General features: G+C 42.9%; 1 protein-coding gene across 4 annotated transcripts in view; it reads right to left on the bottom strand.

The window, feature by feature from the left end:
* LOC135219528 (uncharacterized oxidoreductase ZK1290.5-like) overlaps positions 1-13,567 on the bottom strand; it is a 334,332-nt gene extending 320,765 nt beyond the window's left edge. For all 4 annotated transcript variants that reach the window (XM_064256366.1, XM_064256363.1, XM_064256364.1 and 1 more), the window contains exon 1: positions 13,438-13,567. In XM_064256366.1, coding sequence (XP_064112436.1) covers positions 13,438-13,546 — 109 coding nt within the window. In that variant the 5' untranslated portion in view covers positions 13,547-13,567. The remainder of the gene's footprint in view (positions 1-13,437) is intronic.
* Between the last annotated feature and the right edge of the window lie 4,667 nt (positions 13,568-18,234).

Genomic DNA, 18,234 nt, shown 5'->3' with positions numbered 1-18,234 from the left:
CAGGCGGGCAGAATAGGAGGTAACAGGGTTGCCAATGGGGTAAATTTTGGTGCGGTTTTTGGGTATTTAGGGCAAGATAAATTATATTAAGGTAATGTTTATTAATACCATAATTGCTTAACAAAACTCACAGTATAAGATTCCTCCCCAAGCAGATTAGTTATCCCGGGGTTGAATCAAACGATTCACAACGGGATAATTAATTGGCAAATACATTGTTCTTACCAGATATGTGCTCAACTTTGAATTATACTGTTGCAAGCACAAAGACCATCGGGTCAGTCTTTGATTTTGATTTTTCATTTGTTGTATAAATGACAGGGCATTGTGATCAGACAACACAAACTTCTTCATTCCTAGATCTGTTCACACACAATTCAAACTTTTTCAATGCTGTGATTAAGACTATAGTTTCCTTTTCTATTGTTGCATAGTTTTCCTGATGCTTTTTCAGTTTCGAAGACAGGAAATACACAGGGTGTAGAAGGTTATTTTCATCTTCTTGAAGTAGAACAGCTCCAATTCCACAATCAGAGGCATCAACTTGTATCCCAAATTTCTTATTAAAGTTTAGAGCTTGAAGCACTGGTCTTGAAGTTAAAACAGCTTTTACCTTCTCAAAAGATTCTTGACATTCTGGAGTCCAAACAAACTTAGCTTTGGGACTAGTTAAGTCTGTCAAGGGGGCTACTACGGCTCAGAAATTTGGACAGAAACAACGATAGAATCCAACCATCCAAAAATCTTTGTAGCTGCTTCCTAGTAGTAGGTGGGGTAGCCTTACAGATACCTTCTACATTAGCATTCACTGGAGCGAGAAGGCCTTTCCCAACTTCAAACCCACTCTTCTTGAGGTTGACTGTTAGTCTTGAATTTGTAGTTTCTTGAAAATTATCTTTGGGATCTGGAGATGTTCTTCCCATGTTGTAGAGTAAATGACTATAGATCTTAGCAGTTGATCCATCACTCGTTGAAATGTTGCAGGTGCACTCATCAGACCAAATGGCAGAACAGTATACATAGTAGTGATATAGTCCAAAAGGAGTAATAAAACTGACAGCAACTTAGCATTTTCATCTAAGGGTACCTGATAATATCCCTTCAATAAGTCTATCTTGGAAACAAAATTGGCTTGCCCAATATTATCAAGTAACTGATCTATGAGAGGCAAGGGATAATTGTCAGTCACACTAATGGAATTCAGTTTCCTGTAATCAGTACACATCCTAAATAAGCCATCAGGTGTCTTCACTAACACACAAGGAGAACTGTAGTGACTTAACTGGGTTCTGCTAATCCATGTTGTAGCAAATAGTCAACTTCTTTCTTCAAAACATCTCAATGATAAGGTGATAGGCGATAAGCTCTTTGCTTGAAGGATTTTCCATCTTCTTGGATCTTGATTTCATGTTTGGTCAGATTAGTATGTCTGGGTACATCTGCAAAAATTTCTGTGAAGCTTCTAATCACTTCACTCAATTCCTCACCTGTTCAACATTCAGATGTTTCAGTTTATCCTCCAAATTTTCCAAAATTGAAGAATTATTCATCTTGCTTTCAGCTCCAAATTCTAAGACATTGTCGTCTTCTGTGGATGAAGTTGTCTGCTATTGACACAGTTTCAATTTTATTATCTGAGAAGTAAGGTTTCAAGAGGTTCACATGTATCTTCCTTTGTCATTTTGCTTTTTCTGGTATTTCAATCACATAAGTTCCATCACTTAACTTCTCAATTATCTTATAAGGACCCTGAAATTTATTGGTAAGGGGAAATCTCTTGACTGGCATAAACACTAACACTTGTTGACCAACACTAAAACTTCTTAGCTTAGTCTTCTTATCATATTTCCTTTTCATTATCTCTAGAGTCATTTTCAGATTTTCTAAAGAGAATTTTCTCATCTCATCCAACCTTTTCCTTAAGTTCTTCACATAATCTCCTTGGATTTCCTCTTATTCTTTTCCCAATTTTCTGCAAGAATCTTCAGGGGTCCTCTCACTTCTCTTCCAAAAATCATCTCATTAGGTGAACATCCCATGCTTTCTTGATAAGCATTCCTAACGTCAAATAACATTAAGGGTAAACCAACATCCCATTCTCTTCCTGACTTAGAACAATACTTTGTCAGTATACTTTTCAATGTCTGGTGGAACCTTTCCCAGGCTCCTTGAGTTTCTGGATGATAAGCAGTTAATAACTGTTGCTTCACCCCTAACAAGTTCATCACATCCTGGAGTAACTTTGAAGTAAAGTTCGTTCCTCTATCACTTTGTACAATTTCTGGTATCCCAAACTTTGAGAAAAACTCCACTAGTTTCTCAGCAACTATCTTGGCAGATATGTTTATAACAGGGATCGCCTCTGGATATCTGGTAACAGGACACATTGCCAACAAATATTCATTTCCCTTCATCTTCGGAAGCAATCCAACCATATCTACAACCACCTTGCTAAAGGGTTCTCCTCTAACTTCTATAGGTTGTAGGGGGGCTTTCTGAATGGTTTCATTTGGTTTTCCAGCTATCTGGCAGGTATGACACTCCTGACAGAACCTGCTAACATCCTTATGAAGTCCAGGCCAGAAAAAATAATTCATGATCTTCTCTAAAGTCTCTCTGATTCCCATGAGCTATTGCTTCCACTTGCTTCCTCAATGGATATGGAATCAAAATCTGATGATATTCGCCCCATTCAGCATTTCTTGGTATATCTGAAGGTCTATATGCTTCCTCATCAGCAAACCTTCCTTCAGATAATAACAGGTATGAGTTTGTTGCATCCTTCTAGACCAACAACTCTGCAGGTTTGCAATAGAGTGGCTGCAACACAACGATTTAATTCTGAAGATGCGTTAGATGATATATAATGAGGAGAATCTCGTGCTGTTTTTGTGTCAGTCTTCACTTTATCTAATAACTTCCGTATTTAAACATTTGTCAAATTTCCTGAGTGATTATGTTCACCGTTAGTAGAAGTGATTGTGCCATCAATTGTTACAGCACCCTTTGCACTTTTCTGCAAAATGTTGGCATTTCCAGTAGATCTTTGACTTACTTGCTTGTCCTTCACATAAATGAATCCATCCATGAATAGCATGTCTCTTCCTTTCTCACTTTGAATAAATTCAGCCATGTCTTTTTGCAAAGGGTGTATCCTCTGAACTAGAAAAAATCTACTGAGTTATCCTGGAATACAAGCTTTGAGATTCCACAAAGTATTCACTAATAATTAAAGTACTATCAAACAACTGTTTTTGAAGAATTACTCGTAAAATGTTGGTTCGAACAATTACTAAATCAAACAATTGGTTTCCAAACAACTGTTTTCAAATAATTGTTTTCGAACAATTGTTTTTGAATAATAGTCCGGATACGGTCCGTGAGACACCAACTTAGCATGGTCCTGAGAAAAGGAATGTCACCGAAGAGAGCTACCTGAAGGAGATTGACTCCTAAGGTTAAGGTCTCTTCCAGGAGAATGAGAAACACGTCCGCAGGCCAGGGAAACCTCACGTTCCCAACTGTCAACTGCAGTCTTATCGAGGGAAGAATCCTTATGCGCAGCTTGAGCCATATTCATATCTGCCTCCTCAACCTCTTAATTGGAGCCTTATCGTCCTTACGCCGATGAACTGGTACAGGAACAGATAAAGAGGGGGTAGTACCTCTGATATCATCAGCATGTATGTGCAAGGATAAGTCACATCTTCGTACAGAAGACAGAGAAACGCTCTTATCACTCTACACACTCCCACTGTCCTAACAAAACAAACACATTGAAAAAAGGAAGGGAACATGGGCACAAAACAACTGGCTTGGAAGGAGAGCAAAAGCAAAAGCATCTACTCTCCAAGGAGGTTAAAGAAAAGACTGAATGCATCATAGAGTGCGACGTGCGGTATCTGACCAGCTCTCACATCGTATGCATAAGAGTTGCCAGATATCACAGATTCCTTGCTATAAATGGTTTGATTGTTTTAACCCTCTTACGCCGACTGGACGTATTTTACGCCGACATTTTTGTCTCCTGTGTGCCGACTGGACGTATTTTACGTCGACTTACAAAAGTTTTTTTTAAAATTTGCGGAAAAATACTTATAGGCCTACCAGCCTAAAACTTTTGAATCACGCGCCTTGGGGGATGCTGGGAGTTCACAGATCAAGGTGTTGTTTTGTTTACAATCGTTACGCAGGCGCGCAAGCGCGAATTTCTTTCTTGCCGCACTAAAAAGTATCTGTGACACATCTTGGAAGTTATTTCGTCACTTTGACATAATTTTTGTACCATTGTAAATTAGCCGTTACATGAAGTATTATATATGAAAATGTGCGCATTTTTATGTAGAATACAACAATAAAATATTCATGATTGTAGCTTTTATCAGTTTTGAGATATTTTCATATGAATAACGATAATTGCCAAAATATCATTCGGTCAACTTTGACTCTACCGAAATGGTCGAAAAACGCAATTGTAAGCTAAAACGCTTATATTCTAGTAATATTCAATCATTTACCTTAATTTTGCAACTAATTGGAAGTCTCTAGCACAATATTTCGATTTATGGTGAATTTATGAAAAAACTTTTTCCTTACGTCTGTGCGGTAACTCTTCCGAAAAAAAATCATACATGCGATTGTGGTAATGTTTGCACCATTTTAAAATTAGCCGTTATATAAAGTTTTAAATATGGAAATGTGCGCAATTTCCTGCACAATACAACTAAAAACAACCCATGGTTGTAGCTTTTATCAGTTTTGAGATATTTTCATATAAATAACGATAATTGCCAAAATTTCAACCTTCGGTCAACTTTGACTCTACCGAAATGGTAAAAAAACGCAATTGTAAGCTAAAAAGCTTATATTCTAGTAATATTCAAGCATTTACCTTCATTTTGCAACAAATTACAAGTCTCTAGCACAATATTTCGATTTATGGTGAATTTATGAAAAAAATAACATTTTCTTTACGTCCGCGCGGTAACTCTTCCGAAAAAATCATACGTGCGATTGTGGTAATGTTTGCACCATTTTAAATTAGCCGTTACATAAAGTTTTATATATGAAAATGTGCGCAATTTCATGTAGAATACAACAAAAAAATAATGAAGGTTTGTTAGCTTTTCTCATTTTTGAAATATTTGCATATAAATCACGATACATAGAAAAAAAACCATGTTCGGTCAACTCTGACTCTACCGAAATGGTCAAAAAACGCAATTGAGAGCTAAAACTCTTACAGTCTAGTAATATTCAGTCATTTATCTTCATCTTGAAACAAATTTGAAGTCTCTAGCAAAATATTTAGATTTATGGTGAATTAAAAAAAAATCTTTCCTTCCCTCCGCGCGCGGATTCTCCGCCACAAATCTCCGAAATACATACGTCCCATTCTCGGAATATTTGCTCCGTTTCATATTAGGCATTTCAAAGAGTTTTATATATGAAAAAGTGTGCAATTTCATGTAGAATAAAACGAAAAATATTTGAAGGTTGTAGCTTTTCTTATTTCCGAAATAATTGCATATAAAAAATATATATATATAAAAAAATTAAACATTCGGTCAACTTTAACTCGTCAGATATGGTCGAAAACTGCAATTGTAAGCTAATACTCTTACAGTATAGTAATATTCAATCATTTGTCTTCATTTTGAAAGAAATTGGAAGTCTCTAGGACAATATGTTATTGTTATAATACAATTAAGTTTGTTCATACTTACCTGGCAGATATATATATAGCTGTATTTTCTGACGTCCGACAGAATTTCAAAACTCGCGGCACACGTAGTGGGCGGCCAGGTGGTAGTACCCATTCCCGCCGCTGGGAGGCGGATATTAGGAACCATTCCCATTTTCTATTCATATTTTATCCATGCCACTGTCTCCTGAGGGGAGGAGGGTGGGCACTCTAATTATATATATATATCTGCCAGGTAAGAATGAACTAACTTAATTGTATTATAACAATAACATTTTGTTCATGAAACTTACCTGACAGATATATATATATATATATAGCTGAATCCCACCTTCGGATGGTGGGAAGAGACAGAATAGGATTTTTAGGAAACTTAAATTAAATAGATGATGTACATCTTGGTTCCTCACCTGTTAGCAAAGTAGATTCTGTGATTACTGTCACTTAAGCCTGCTTCTGCTTTAATCAGAGTTGCCAGCCAGGTGGAGACCTGTAGTGTTGGTGTGCTCTGGATGCTCTGTCAACGGGGACGTAACCACAATGTGACAAGACCATCGGACCATCCATATGAGGGCTACAGAGCAACTGACCACCACCTGACCAACTAACCAAAAAACCCCTGACAGTTAAACTAAAGAATGGGAGATTTTCACAGAAGATCTCACCATCAACCAAAAACACAACAATAAAACTAACCTATTCTAAGCTAAGGGATAGGGAGAGAGCTACCTTCAGCCCCCAAAACTGTGTCCGCAGAAATGTATGGCCCCAAAGAACTACAGCTCTCGTAAATCGTTCTCACATCCCGTAGGTAATGTGAGGCGAATATGGAATTGCTCCTCCAAAAGGTGCTATCAAGGATATCCTTGATAGACATATTCCTTTGGAAGGCAAGAGAGGTAGCTACAGCTCTGACTTCGTGAGCTTTCACTCGTAAGAGGCTCAAATCAGTCTTCTGGCAAGATGAATGAGCCTCTTTAATGACGTCCATCAAGAAAGAAAGCCACATCATTCTTCGGACAAAGCAAATTCTGGTCTTTTCACCGAGCACCAGAGATTACCTGAGGGACCTCTTACTTCTTTAGTTCTGTGAATATAGAACTTGAGAGCCCTGACAGGGCACAGGGCTCTCTCTGGTTCTTGACCCACGAGACTCGACATACCTTTGATCTCAAAGCTCTTGGGCCAAGGGTTAGACGGGTTCTCATTCTTAGCCAAGAAAGTTGGGCTCAACGAGCAGACAGCGTTGTCCCCCTTGAAGCCCACTTGGCTACTGAACGCTTGGATTTCACTAACTCTCTTCGCCGTCGCCAGAGAAGTTAAAAAAAGCGCTTTCTTCGTCAAGTTCCGTAGAGACGCTTCGTGGAGAGGTTCAAACGGACTTGACATTAAATGTTTAAGAAGCACGTCGAGGTTCCATGAAGGCGGTCTCGCTTGTGGAATCTTGGTGGTTTCAAATGATCTCAAGAGGTCGTGGAGATCCTTGTTGTCAGAGAGGTCCAGTCCTCTGTGTCAAAAAACGGCTGACAACATACTCTTATATCCCTTGATGGTCGGGACTGCCAATTTTTGCACATTTCTTAGGAAAAGCAGAAAATCGGCTATCTGGTTCACAGAGGTCGTGGAAGAGGAAACTCCCTCCTTTCTGCACCATGCCCTGAAGGAGGCCCACTTCGATTGGTAAACAGCTCTTGAAGAGGCTCTTCTAGCATTAGCGATTGCTCTCGCAGCTGCTTTCGAAAAACCTCTCGCTCTGGCCAACTTTTCGATAGTCTGAACGCAGTCAGATCCAGAGCGGAGAGGTTTTGGTGATACCTTTCGAAGTGAGGCTGTTTGAGTAGATCTTTCCTCCAGGGCAACGTCCTTGGGAAGTCCACAAGGAATGTCATGACCTCTGTGAACCATTCTCTCGCTGGCCACATCGGGGCGATCAGGGTCAACCTTGTCCCTTCTGAAGCTGCGAACTTCCTCATGACTTCCCCCATGATCTTGAATGGAGGGAAGGCATAAAGGTCTAGGCCTGTCCAACTCCAGAGCAATGCATCCACCGCAATTGCTCCTGGATCTAGGACCGGTGAGCAATACAGAGGAAGCCTCTTCGTCCTCGACGTCGCGAACAGGTCGACTAGAGGACGTCCCCACAACTTCCACAGTTGTTGACACACTTCTTGGTGTAAGGTCCACTCTGTTGGCAGGATTTGATCTTGTCGACTGAGAAGGTCCGCCCTGACGTTCTGTACCCCTGCGACGAATCTCGTCAGGATCTTGATCTGCCTCACATCTGCCCATAGCAGAACTTCCCTTGCCAGGTGAAAAAGGGATCGGGAGTGTGTTCCTCCCTGATTCTTCAGATATGCAAGGGCTGTGGTGTTGTCCGAGTTGACTTGGGTGACCTTGCCTGTCACTTTGTCTTCGAAGAACTGCAGCGACAGGAAGATCGCTGCTAGTTCTTTCACATTGATGTGCCAGGCTACCTGTTCCCCTCTCCAGGAGCCTGACACTTCTTCCCCTCCTAGTGTTGCTCCCCAACCCGAAATGGAAGCGTCTGAAAACAACACTAGGTCGGGGCTCAGAAGATTTAGGGATAAGCCCTCTTGCAACTTCTGAGGGTCGAGCCACCATCTTAAGTGGCTTTTCACTGGATTTGAGATCTTCAAGATCGCATTCAGATCCTCCTTGGCTTTCCATTCTTCCGCTAGGAAAAATTGGAGAGGCCTGAGGTGCAGTCTTCCCAAGGAGACAAACTTTTCCAGCGAGGAAATGGTGCCCAGCAGACTCATCCATTCCCTCGCCGAGCAAGTCTCTCTTCCTAGGAAGGCTGAGACTTTCTCTAAGCCTAGACGCTGACGTTCCTGGGACGGAAACGCCCGAAAAGCCACTGAATCCATCTGAATCCCCAGATACACGATGGACTGTGTCGGGGTCAGATGTGACTTTTCAGAGTTGACTAAGAGTCCCAGGGACTTCGATAAGGCTAAAGTTGACTGAAGGTCCTTCAGACATTTCCCTTTCGACGACGCTCTGATCAACCAATCGTCGAGGTATAGGGATATTCTGATCCCTGAAGAATGTAACCTCCTCGCTACATTCTTCATTATGACGGTAAAGACCATCAGAGCCGAGCTGAGACCTAAACAAAGGGCTCTGAATTGCCATACTCTGTTTCCTAAGACGAATTTCAGGTACTTCCTTGAAAGAGGGTGGACGGGGACGTGAAAGTACGCGTCCTGCAGGTCTAGGGACACCATCCAGTCGCCAGGTCTCAAGGCTCCTAGCACTGACTGAGGCGTCTCCATCTTGAACTTGCTCTTTTCTACAAAAAGATTGAGCCTGCTTACATCTAAGACTGGGCGCCAACCCGACGACTGCTTCGGTACCAGGAAAATCCTGTTGTAGAAGCCTGGTGACCCCAGGTCCACGACTTGCTCCACCGCTCTTTTTTCGATCATCTGATCTAAAAGATCGAAAAGGATGCGTTTCTTCTCTCCCTGATAAGACGGAGAAAGGTCCCTGGGAGTTGATGTTAGAGGAGGAGGATGCAAAAAGGGGATCTTGTACCCTTGCTCTACGATCTTGAGAGTCCAAGGGTCCGCCCCTCTCTGTCTCCATGCACCCGCAAAAAACTTCAGTCTGGCTCCGACTGGCGTCTGAAGGACATGTTCTTCATTTGGCTGTCTTAGGTTTAAAGGAAGCTCTTCCTCTTGAAAGCCCTCTCCCTCGAGGAGCTGCTCTCGAGGGAGGAGCTCCGCGAAAGGGTTTAACTTTCTTCGGAGGTCTCACAAACTATGATGTAGAAGGAACTGCTGGACGCCTCAAGGACTGTGCTAATAGGTCCTGGGTCGCCTTCTCCTGCAAACTAATCGCTAGATCTTTTACCATTGTCTGGGGGGAAGAGATGGTTCGAAAAAGGAGAAAAGAGCAATTCCGCTTTCTGAGCGGGTGTAACCGACTTTGCGGTGAAATTACAAAGCAGAGCTCTTTTCTTAAGGAAAGCTGTTCCAAAGTGAGAAACTAGCTCTTCCGAACCATCCCTGACGGCCTTGTCCATACATGATAACACACTGGACAGCTCCTCCAGACTGAGAGAGTCAGGGCTTCTAGATTGTAGGTCCACAACTCCCAAGCACCAGTCCAAGAAGTTGAAGACTCCTAACATGCGCAGCAGTCCTTTCAAGTGGTGGTCCGTCTCCGAAGGAGTCCAGGACACCTTGGCAGCTGATAAGAGGGACCTCCTCTGGGCGTCCACTAAGCTGGAGAAGTCCCCAAGTTCAGACGAAGGAACCTTCACACCCACGTCTTCCTTGGTCTCATACCACACGCCTCCTTTCCCGGAGAGTCTAGAGGGAGGAAGGGCGAAAGTCGTCTTGCCCTGATCCTTCCTTCGAGTCATAAAGTCCTGTAGCTTCTTGAAAGCCCTCTTGGTTGAAAGAGAAGTCTTCATCTCAACAAACTCCGGTGTCTTGTATGACTTGGAAGACGAAAGTTGCGAGGGCGGAGACCTAGGAGCTGCCGGCTGAAACTTGTCCCCGAAGGACGAACGTAAAAGCCGCACAAGAACCTTATAGTCAGAGACAGACAAAACCAAAGGGGGTTCCTCTTCCACTGAGCTCGCTGGACTACTAAGTTCCCCTTCTTCTCTAAGAGGAACCGGTGATCGTCCATCCGGAGAGGGCGTACGTCCAGCGGGTCTAGGCTTAAACAAAGACTTCCGCTGCTTAGAAGTTGATGCTTCGGGCACGGAATCATCCTTACGATGATCCTTAACACTTGAAGAAGGCAGAACGTCTTGGGTGCGTCGAGCGTCCTGTGAGACGACGGAGACTGCCTTACTTCTAACTGAAGAGATCTTATGCTTCTTGATAGCACTAGTAAGACCAAAAGGTAAAGAGTCTCTATGCGCTCTAACAAACTCCTTATGAGGAGACACGTCCCTCCGAGCGTCCTGCTGAGCGTCCTGACGAGAGGCCTCAAAAGCGTCCCGCTTCTCGTGAAAAGCGTCCTGCTTAGCATGGAAAGCGTCCTGCTGAGCGTCCTCAAAAGCGTCCTGTCTTGTTTGTAAAGCGTCCTGCTTAGAACGGAAAGCATCCTGCCGAGCGTCCTCAAAAGCGTCCTGCTTCGCGTAGAAAGCGTCCTGATGATAGCAAAAAGCGTCCTGCTGAGCGCAAGCTTTATCAGGAGAACGAGATCGGCGATGATCCGAAGGAGACGCAATCGGGGAAAGAGACGAACGAGGAGAGAGAGAAGGAGACTGCCTCATCCTCTTGACGGGCAGCCTGACGTCCTTTCTCCGCTTAGGCTTGACTGCTGCTGGGCGAGTCCTCTGAGCCATAAGAGCAGAAAGCTGGTCCTGAAGGGACAAAAGAATATTCTTCGTAGGTGACGAACTAGAAGGGGCAGGACTGAACCTGCGAGAAGGCAAGGGGCGAGGGGACGCCTCCTTCCTTCTCACAGGTACAGCTACCTGCTTCTCCGAAGAGCAATCGTAGCGCGACTGGACGTCCTCACCGGAAGACAACCTGCCTCTTTTCTGAGGAGGAAAGGCGTCATAAGCATCCGGAGAAGAACGCAACGAAACTGGTGAAAAAGGACGTGAAGCGTCCTCACAACGAAAAGTCCTTTTCAGAGGACGCGAGTCTCTCCGAGCGCTCCTGCCTTTGCGCGGGGAGGACGCTTCGGAGGACAAGAAACAGTCCTTCAGGATACGTGCTCGAGCGCGCTCCTTGGCAGCCTGGGACTTTGCAACAAGGCCTGCTGAAGGGACGCCAGATCGGTGGGGAGCCCCTGTAACCCTCTTGCGGCTTTTGACATACCCTCTCCCTGAGTCCTGGGAGTCCGATAGAGGTCTCAGCCTAGAGGCATTATGGGGCCGATCTGACGCCCCCTCCACATCACTAGGGGCACGATCACAAACTTTCACAGGGCCAGTTTCCAAGGCCAACACTTTAGATTCAAGAGTGCGCAGAGACTCGAGAATCAGAGAAAGGGCATTACCTTCTCCAGACACAAAAACAGGGCCCGAAGGCAACATCACAGGTTTAGGTGAAACAAAATCTACCGGTGTTAGAGGGGGAGAAATGTTACATTCCTTACCTTTCGTAGAACTGCTCCTGGAGGAAGCCCTCCTGACTCTATCACGCTCTAATTTACGCCGATAGGTCTCATACATTTTCATCATCATCGGTCAAATCTTGCATTCCATTGCACCGATCATCAACCAAACAAACATGCCCCCTGCATTCCATACATACCTGTGTGAGGATCAACTGAAGGTTTAAGAATTCCTCACCTTACATTCACTCCTCACACACATCTGAAACTCCTGTACTTGATCCTGACATCATGTACACAGAAAAGCCAATCCAAATTCAAAAAACAGTCCACTATCACGCGTGCCAATCCAACAATCCAGAGTCGATAACCAAAAGTCAATCCAGATACTTAGAAACGAGATAATCCAAAAATCCTAGACGGAGGTACTGCAAACAGTTGTTTACAACACCGGCGACAGAAAAAATATGAATAGAAAATGGGAATGGTTCCTGATATCCGCCTCCCAGCGGCGGGAATGGGTATACCACCTGGCCGCCCCACTACGTGTGCCGCGAGTTTTGAAATTCTGTCGGACGTCATAAAATACCCAGCTTATATATAATTCTGGTCAGGTAAGTTTCATGAAAATTTAAAATTTATTTAGTTATGGTGAATTTTCTTTTTGAAAAAAATTTTATTGTTTACATCCTTGCTCGTTACTGACTTCATGCATTATTTTGTGATAATATTTTCTCTGTGTTGCTTTTATCGTTTTACAATGTGTTATATACCAAAATGATCGCAATTTAGTGTACATCACAACGGAAAAAAAGTAACTTGTTACCTTTAACCGTTTTGCGCACAGCGCGATTTGAATACAATTATATATGAAATTTCGTTTTTGTGCTATCATATATCGCATTATTTATATATGATAATGATAATTTTTTTCATTTCTGATGGTTGCATACTAAACTTCAGGCAATGACAAAAAAAGGAGCCAAAAATGAACTCTTAATCTTGAAAACTAAGCGCGCTGTGATTTTTTGAAAAAAATATTTTTTCCGCTTCCGCGCTCACTCTGAAATGCCTCCGGCATACGGGAGACAATTTTTTATTTACCGCTATGGCGTAAGAGGGTTAACCAGTTACCAGCTGGCACTTGGAGATTATCCTATTGTTAAGACCGAAGGTTTGTTTCTCATATGAACAGAAGAAGAATTCAATAATCCTCTTATTACACTGTCAGTGACTAATTCTTAACTACTGTTGTCCTACTTTGCAATCTCCTTGCTACTATCTGCCCTTCCTTCTTTCCAATTTTATCCTTCTTTTCGTCATTCTTTGGCTAGCTAATTATGGGAACCGAGTTCCCTAACATTCCATTGTGTGTGTTCCTCTGAACACTCAAAATAAATTCTTTCCTTAATAAGAATGAGACAAAGTTTACCGACAGGAAATGGGAAAAAATGTGGTTAAGAACACGCACAAAATTTTCTGTAATGTTTGCAAGGGACATAACCCACTTATGATATAGCATTCATCTGTGCATTTCAGAAAACAACAGTATTTCTTTACATATTGGTTTTGGCACAAACAGTAGTCAAGACTAGGATAAATTTTACAACACATTACTGCAAGATTAAAAAGTTATATTACAGTGCACTGCAATAATTGATTTCAAATAATTCTCCAGTACTTACCTAAACCAAGCAAGGGCATTTTCACATTATTGTGCAAAAGTACGTGCTTCTCTGGGTTTGTGTAAACATCAGCCATTACAAACTGAAATGAAGAGTTCAATTGTAACATTTTACATCATTGAGGAAGTAATGTGAACATCCAAAAATGATATTGTTATTGTACAATAAAGTTTCATACATACTTACCTGGCAGATATATACTTAGCTATAGACTCCGTCGTCCCCGACAGAAATTCAAATTTCGCGGCACACGCTACAGGTAGGTCAGGTGATCTACCAGCCTGCCGCTGGGTGGCAGGAATAGGAACCATTACCGTTCTAGAACCAGATTTTCTCTTCCACCTGTCTCCTGAGGGGAGGCTGGGTGGGCCATTTAATCATATATATCTGCCAGGTAAGTATGTATGACACTTTATTGTACAATAATAATATCATTTTCATACATTCAACTTCCCTGTCAGATATATACTTAGCTGATTGGCACCTTTGGTGGAGGGTAAGAGACAGCTAATTACTGATTAGACAGGTAAACAACATACGTTGTAGGTAATAAAAATAATTAACAATACCGTGGTTCCTACCTGTTTTGGTGGAAGATTTCATAGCTACTGCTTAGAAGTCTGCTTCGCCTCAAGAGCCTCAGCGAGGGTGTGACCTATGGCTGAGAGCTCTTGTGAGGACTGTCAATGGGGTCTTATCCACTTACTCGACAGAACCTGATGGCAATTGTCACTGGGGTCCTATCCACTTACACGAAAATATACCTATGCCTAATGGCATAACAAAGGAGCACAACACTGATCCCGATCACCCGATCCTAACCGTGGATTAGTACTTACGATTGAAAGGAGTTATCCCCAACCACCTTTTAAACAACCTTAAAAACTCAACACCAAACTATATTTCAAAATTAAAATTATACAAAACATAAAGAAAAATTAAGGATCAGTCTTATCTCCTTCACCCAGCACTGTATCCGCTGATACATACGGACCCAGAGAGAAGCATTTCTCGTATGTTACCCTTACATCCTTTAAGTAATGGGAGGCAAACACCGAGTTGCACCTCCAATACGTGGTTGCTAAGATGTTTTTCATCGACATGTTCTTATTGAATGATAATGATGTAGCAACTGCACGTACTTCGTGCGCTTTAACTCTCAATGTCGTAAATGAATCACTTTTACACTTCAAGTGTGCCTCCGTTATTACATTTCTGACAAAAAAGGCTAAGGCATTTTTGGATATTGGTCTCTTCGGGTCCTTAACCGCACATCAGAGACTCTGATTGCAACCTTGCAACTGTTTCTTCTTCTGCAGGTAAAATTTCAATGCTCTAACAGGACATAATGATCTTTCAATTTCATTTCCCACCAATTGAGAAAGCCCTTTGACTTCAAAGCTCCTGGGCCAAGGTCTTGAAGGATTTTCATTTTTTGCTAAAAACAAAGGCCTGAAAGATACCACTGCAGAGTCTCCCTTAAAGCCCACTCTCGAGTCTAGAGCTTGCAATTCGCTTACTCTTTTTGCAGTAGCGAGAGCTATCAGAAAAATGACATTGTTATGATACAATAAAGTTTCATACATACTTACCTGGCAGATATATACATAGCTATAGACTCCGTCGTTCCCGACAGAATTTCAAATTTCGCGGCACTCGCTACAGGTAGGTCAGTGATCTACGCCCTGCTCTGGGTGGCAGGACTAGGAACTATTCCCGTTTTCTAATCAGATTCTCTCTTCCACCTGTCTCCTGCGGGGAGGCTGGGTGGGTCTTCAATTGTATATATCTGCCAGGTAAGTATGTATGAAACTTTATTGTATCATAACAATGTCATTTTCATACATTCAACTTACCTGTCAGATATATACATAGCTGATTGACACCCTTTGGTGGAGGGCAAGAGACAGCTAACTAACTGACTAGACAGGTAAACAACATATGTTGTAGGTATAAATAAACCTTAGTTCCTACCTTCTTAGATGGAAGACTTCGTGGCTACTGCCCAGGAGTCTGCTTCATCTCAAGAGCCTTAGCGAGATAGTGATCTGTGGCCAAGAGTTCTTGTGGATCTGTCGATGGGGTCTCTTCCACTTACTCGACAGAACCTAACTGGCGTTTGTCAATGGGAGCACATCCGCTTATATGACAACACGCATTTATTTAAGGAGCACACAACCAATCCCGATCACCCGATCCTAACCCGTGTTAGTTGGTTCTAAGATTGCCTAGAGTTATCCCCAAACTCTTAGCAAACAACCACAAACTCGAAACTCATACATACAAAAATAAAAAAATTTTTGTACCCCTCTAAATAGTCAGATGTCACTCGATTTTCAAATGAAGAGAAGTGAAGGCCGCTGTGTGGCGACAACTGACTCTCCCATACACCGAAACCACGAGAACACATCCGACAAGAGGGTTACGTACACAATTTAAGGATTGGTGCTTTCTCCTTTACCCAGAACCGTCTGTGCTGACACAAACAGGACCTAACGAAAAAACATTTATCATACGTAACTCGTACGTCTTTTAAATAATGTGATGCAAACACGGAGTTGCATCTCCAATAAGTTGCATCCAAAATGTTCTTGAGTGACATATTTCTTTGGAACGCCACAGAGGTTGCGATTGCCCTAACTTCGTGGGCTCTCACTCTTAAAAGATTTAAAAGGAATCATCTGGACAATTCTTATGAGCTTCTGTAATAAAACACTTCTACAAAGAAGGCTAAGGCGTTCTTGGACATTGCTCTCTTGGGGTCTTTCACTGAGCACCAAAGACCTATTTGCGAACCCCCCAACTGCTTCTTCTTGTCCAAATAAAATTTAGAAGCTCTAACTGGGCAAAGGGATCTTTCTGCCTCTCTGCCCACCAAACTAGAAAGTCCTTCACTTCGAAGCTCCTGGGCCAGGGATTCGAAGGGTTTTCATTTTTGGCAAGGAAAAAGGGACTGAAATGAACAAATTGCAGAGTCTCCTTTGAAGCCAACTCTGATTCAAGGGCGTGCCAACTCACTGACTCTCTTTGCCGTTGCCAGAGACATCAGAAACAAAAACACTTCTAGTGATGTTACGAAACGAAGCAGTGTGAAGTGGTTCGAATTTGTCTGATGATAAAAATTTAAGAACCACATCTAAGTTCCAGCTTGGAACCTTAGGTTCAAGTGATTTTGATGTTTCGAAGGAACGAATGAGGTCATGCAAATCCTTATCATTCGTTAGATCAATCCCTGTTTCTAAAGACTGCTGAAAAGCATACTCCTGTACCCCTTAATGGTCGGTACCGAGAGATGCGACTTTTGTCTAAGAAAAACAGAAGAAATCCGCAATTTCGGTCACAGAGGTACTGGAAGAGGACAGCTTCTTCGACCTGCACCAGTTTCTGAAAACTTCCCACTTCGATTGGTACACTCGCCTAGTAGATGATCTGCGGGCTCTAGCAATTGCGTTTGCTGCCTGGCGAGAAAAGCCTCTCGCTCTGACAAGTCTTTCGATAGTCGAAAGGCAGTCAGAGCAAGAGCGGGTAGATTTTGATGGTACCTCTCGAAGTGGGGTTGTTTGAGCAGATCTATTCTGTTTGGAAGAGATCTGGGGAAGTCCACCAGTCCATTCCATCACCTCTGTGAACCAAATTTGAGCTGGCCAATACGGAGCAATCAGAGTCATCTTGGTTCCTTCGGATGCCACGAATTTTCTGACTACTTCCCCCCAGTATCTTGAACGGGGGAAAAGCGTAAACGTCTATCCCTGACCAGTCCAGGAGAAAGGCGTCTGTTGCATAAGCCCGGGGATCTTCCACCAGGGCACAAAATGTTTCTATCCTCTTGGAGAGGAATGTGGCGAAAAGATCTATTTGAGGCTTCCCCCAAAGGAGCCAAAGGCTCTGACAGACTTCTGAGTGGAGTGTCCATTCTGTGGGAAGGACCTGGAACCTCCTGCTCAATCTGTCCGCTCTCACATTCCTCTCCCCTTGGACAAACCTTGTTAGAAGAACTACCTTCCTTTGGTTCGCCCAAATCAGTAGATCTCTTGCCAGCTCGTACAGAGCAAAAGAGTGCGTCCCTCCTTGTTTCTTGATATAAGCCAGGGCTGTCGTATTGTCTGAATTTATCTGTACGACTTTGCCTCTGACTATGTGTTCGAAGCTCTTTAGCGCCAGGTGAATTGCTAAGAGCTCTTTGCAATTTATGTGCCATGACACCTGTTCTGCCGACCAGGTGCCTGACACTTCTTTGGATCCCAATGTTGCCCCCCCAGCCCGACTCCGAGGCGTCTGAAAACAATGTCAGGCTTGGGTTCCGTACTTGCAGGGACACTCCTTTGTTTTCCTAATGGAATCAACCACCACTTCAAATGATGTTTTATTTCTTCCGAGATTGGAAACGTGTCCGAGAGCTGACCTGTCTTCCAACTCCAACTTCTTCTTAGGAAGAACTGAAGCGGTCGAAGATGTAATCTTCCTAGGAGAAAGAACTGTTCGAGCGAGGAAAGGGTTCCCAGAAGGCTCAGCCATTCCCTCGCCGAAGTGCGCTCTTTCCCTAGAAAGTTCGATACTGTGGCACAGCCTTTCTTTATTCTCTCTTGAGATGGAAAAACTCGAAAACCCCGAGAATCCATCTGAATCCCCAGATAAACCACGTTCTGGCCTGGGGATCATCTGAGACTAGATTCTCGAGGTTCACGATCAATCCCAATGATTTTGTCAATTCCAGTGTTGTTGACAGGTCCTCCAAACACTGCTTTTGAGACCTGGCTCTGATGAGCCAGTCGTTCCAGGTACAGGGAGACGTTTATC

This window comes from Macrobrachium nipponense, chromosome 1 (genome assembly GCF_015104395.2).
Source record: "Macrobrachium nipponense isolate FS-2020 chromosome 1, ASM1510439v2, whole genome shotgun sequence".
Taxonomy (NCBI): domain Eukaryota; kingdom Metazoa; phylum Arthropoda; class Malacostraca; order Decapoda; family Palaemonidae; genus Macrobrachium; species Macrobrachium nipponense.
The sequence above is the reverse complement of the archived record's forward strand: the minus strand, read 5'-3'. Positions and strand labels throughout refer to the sequence as shown.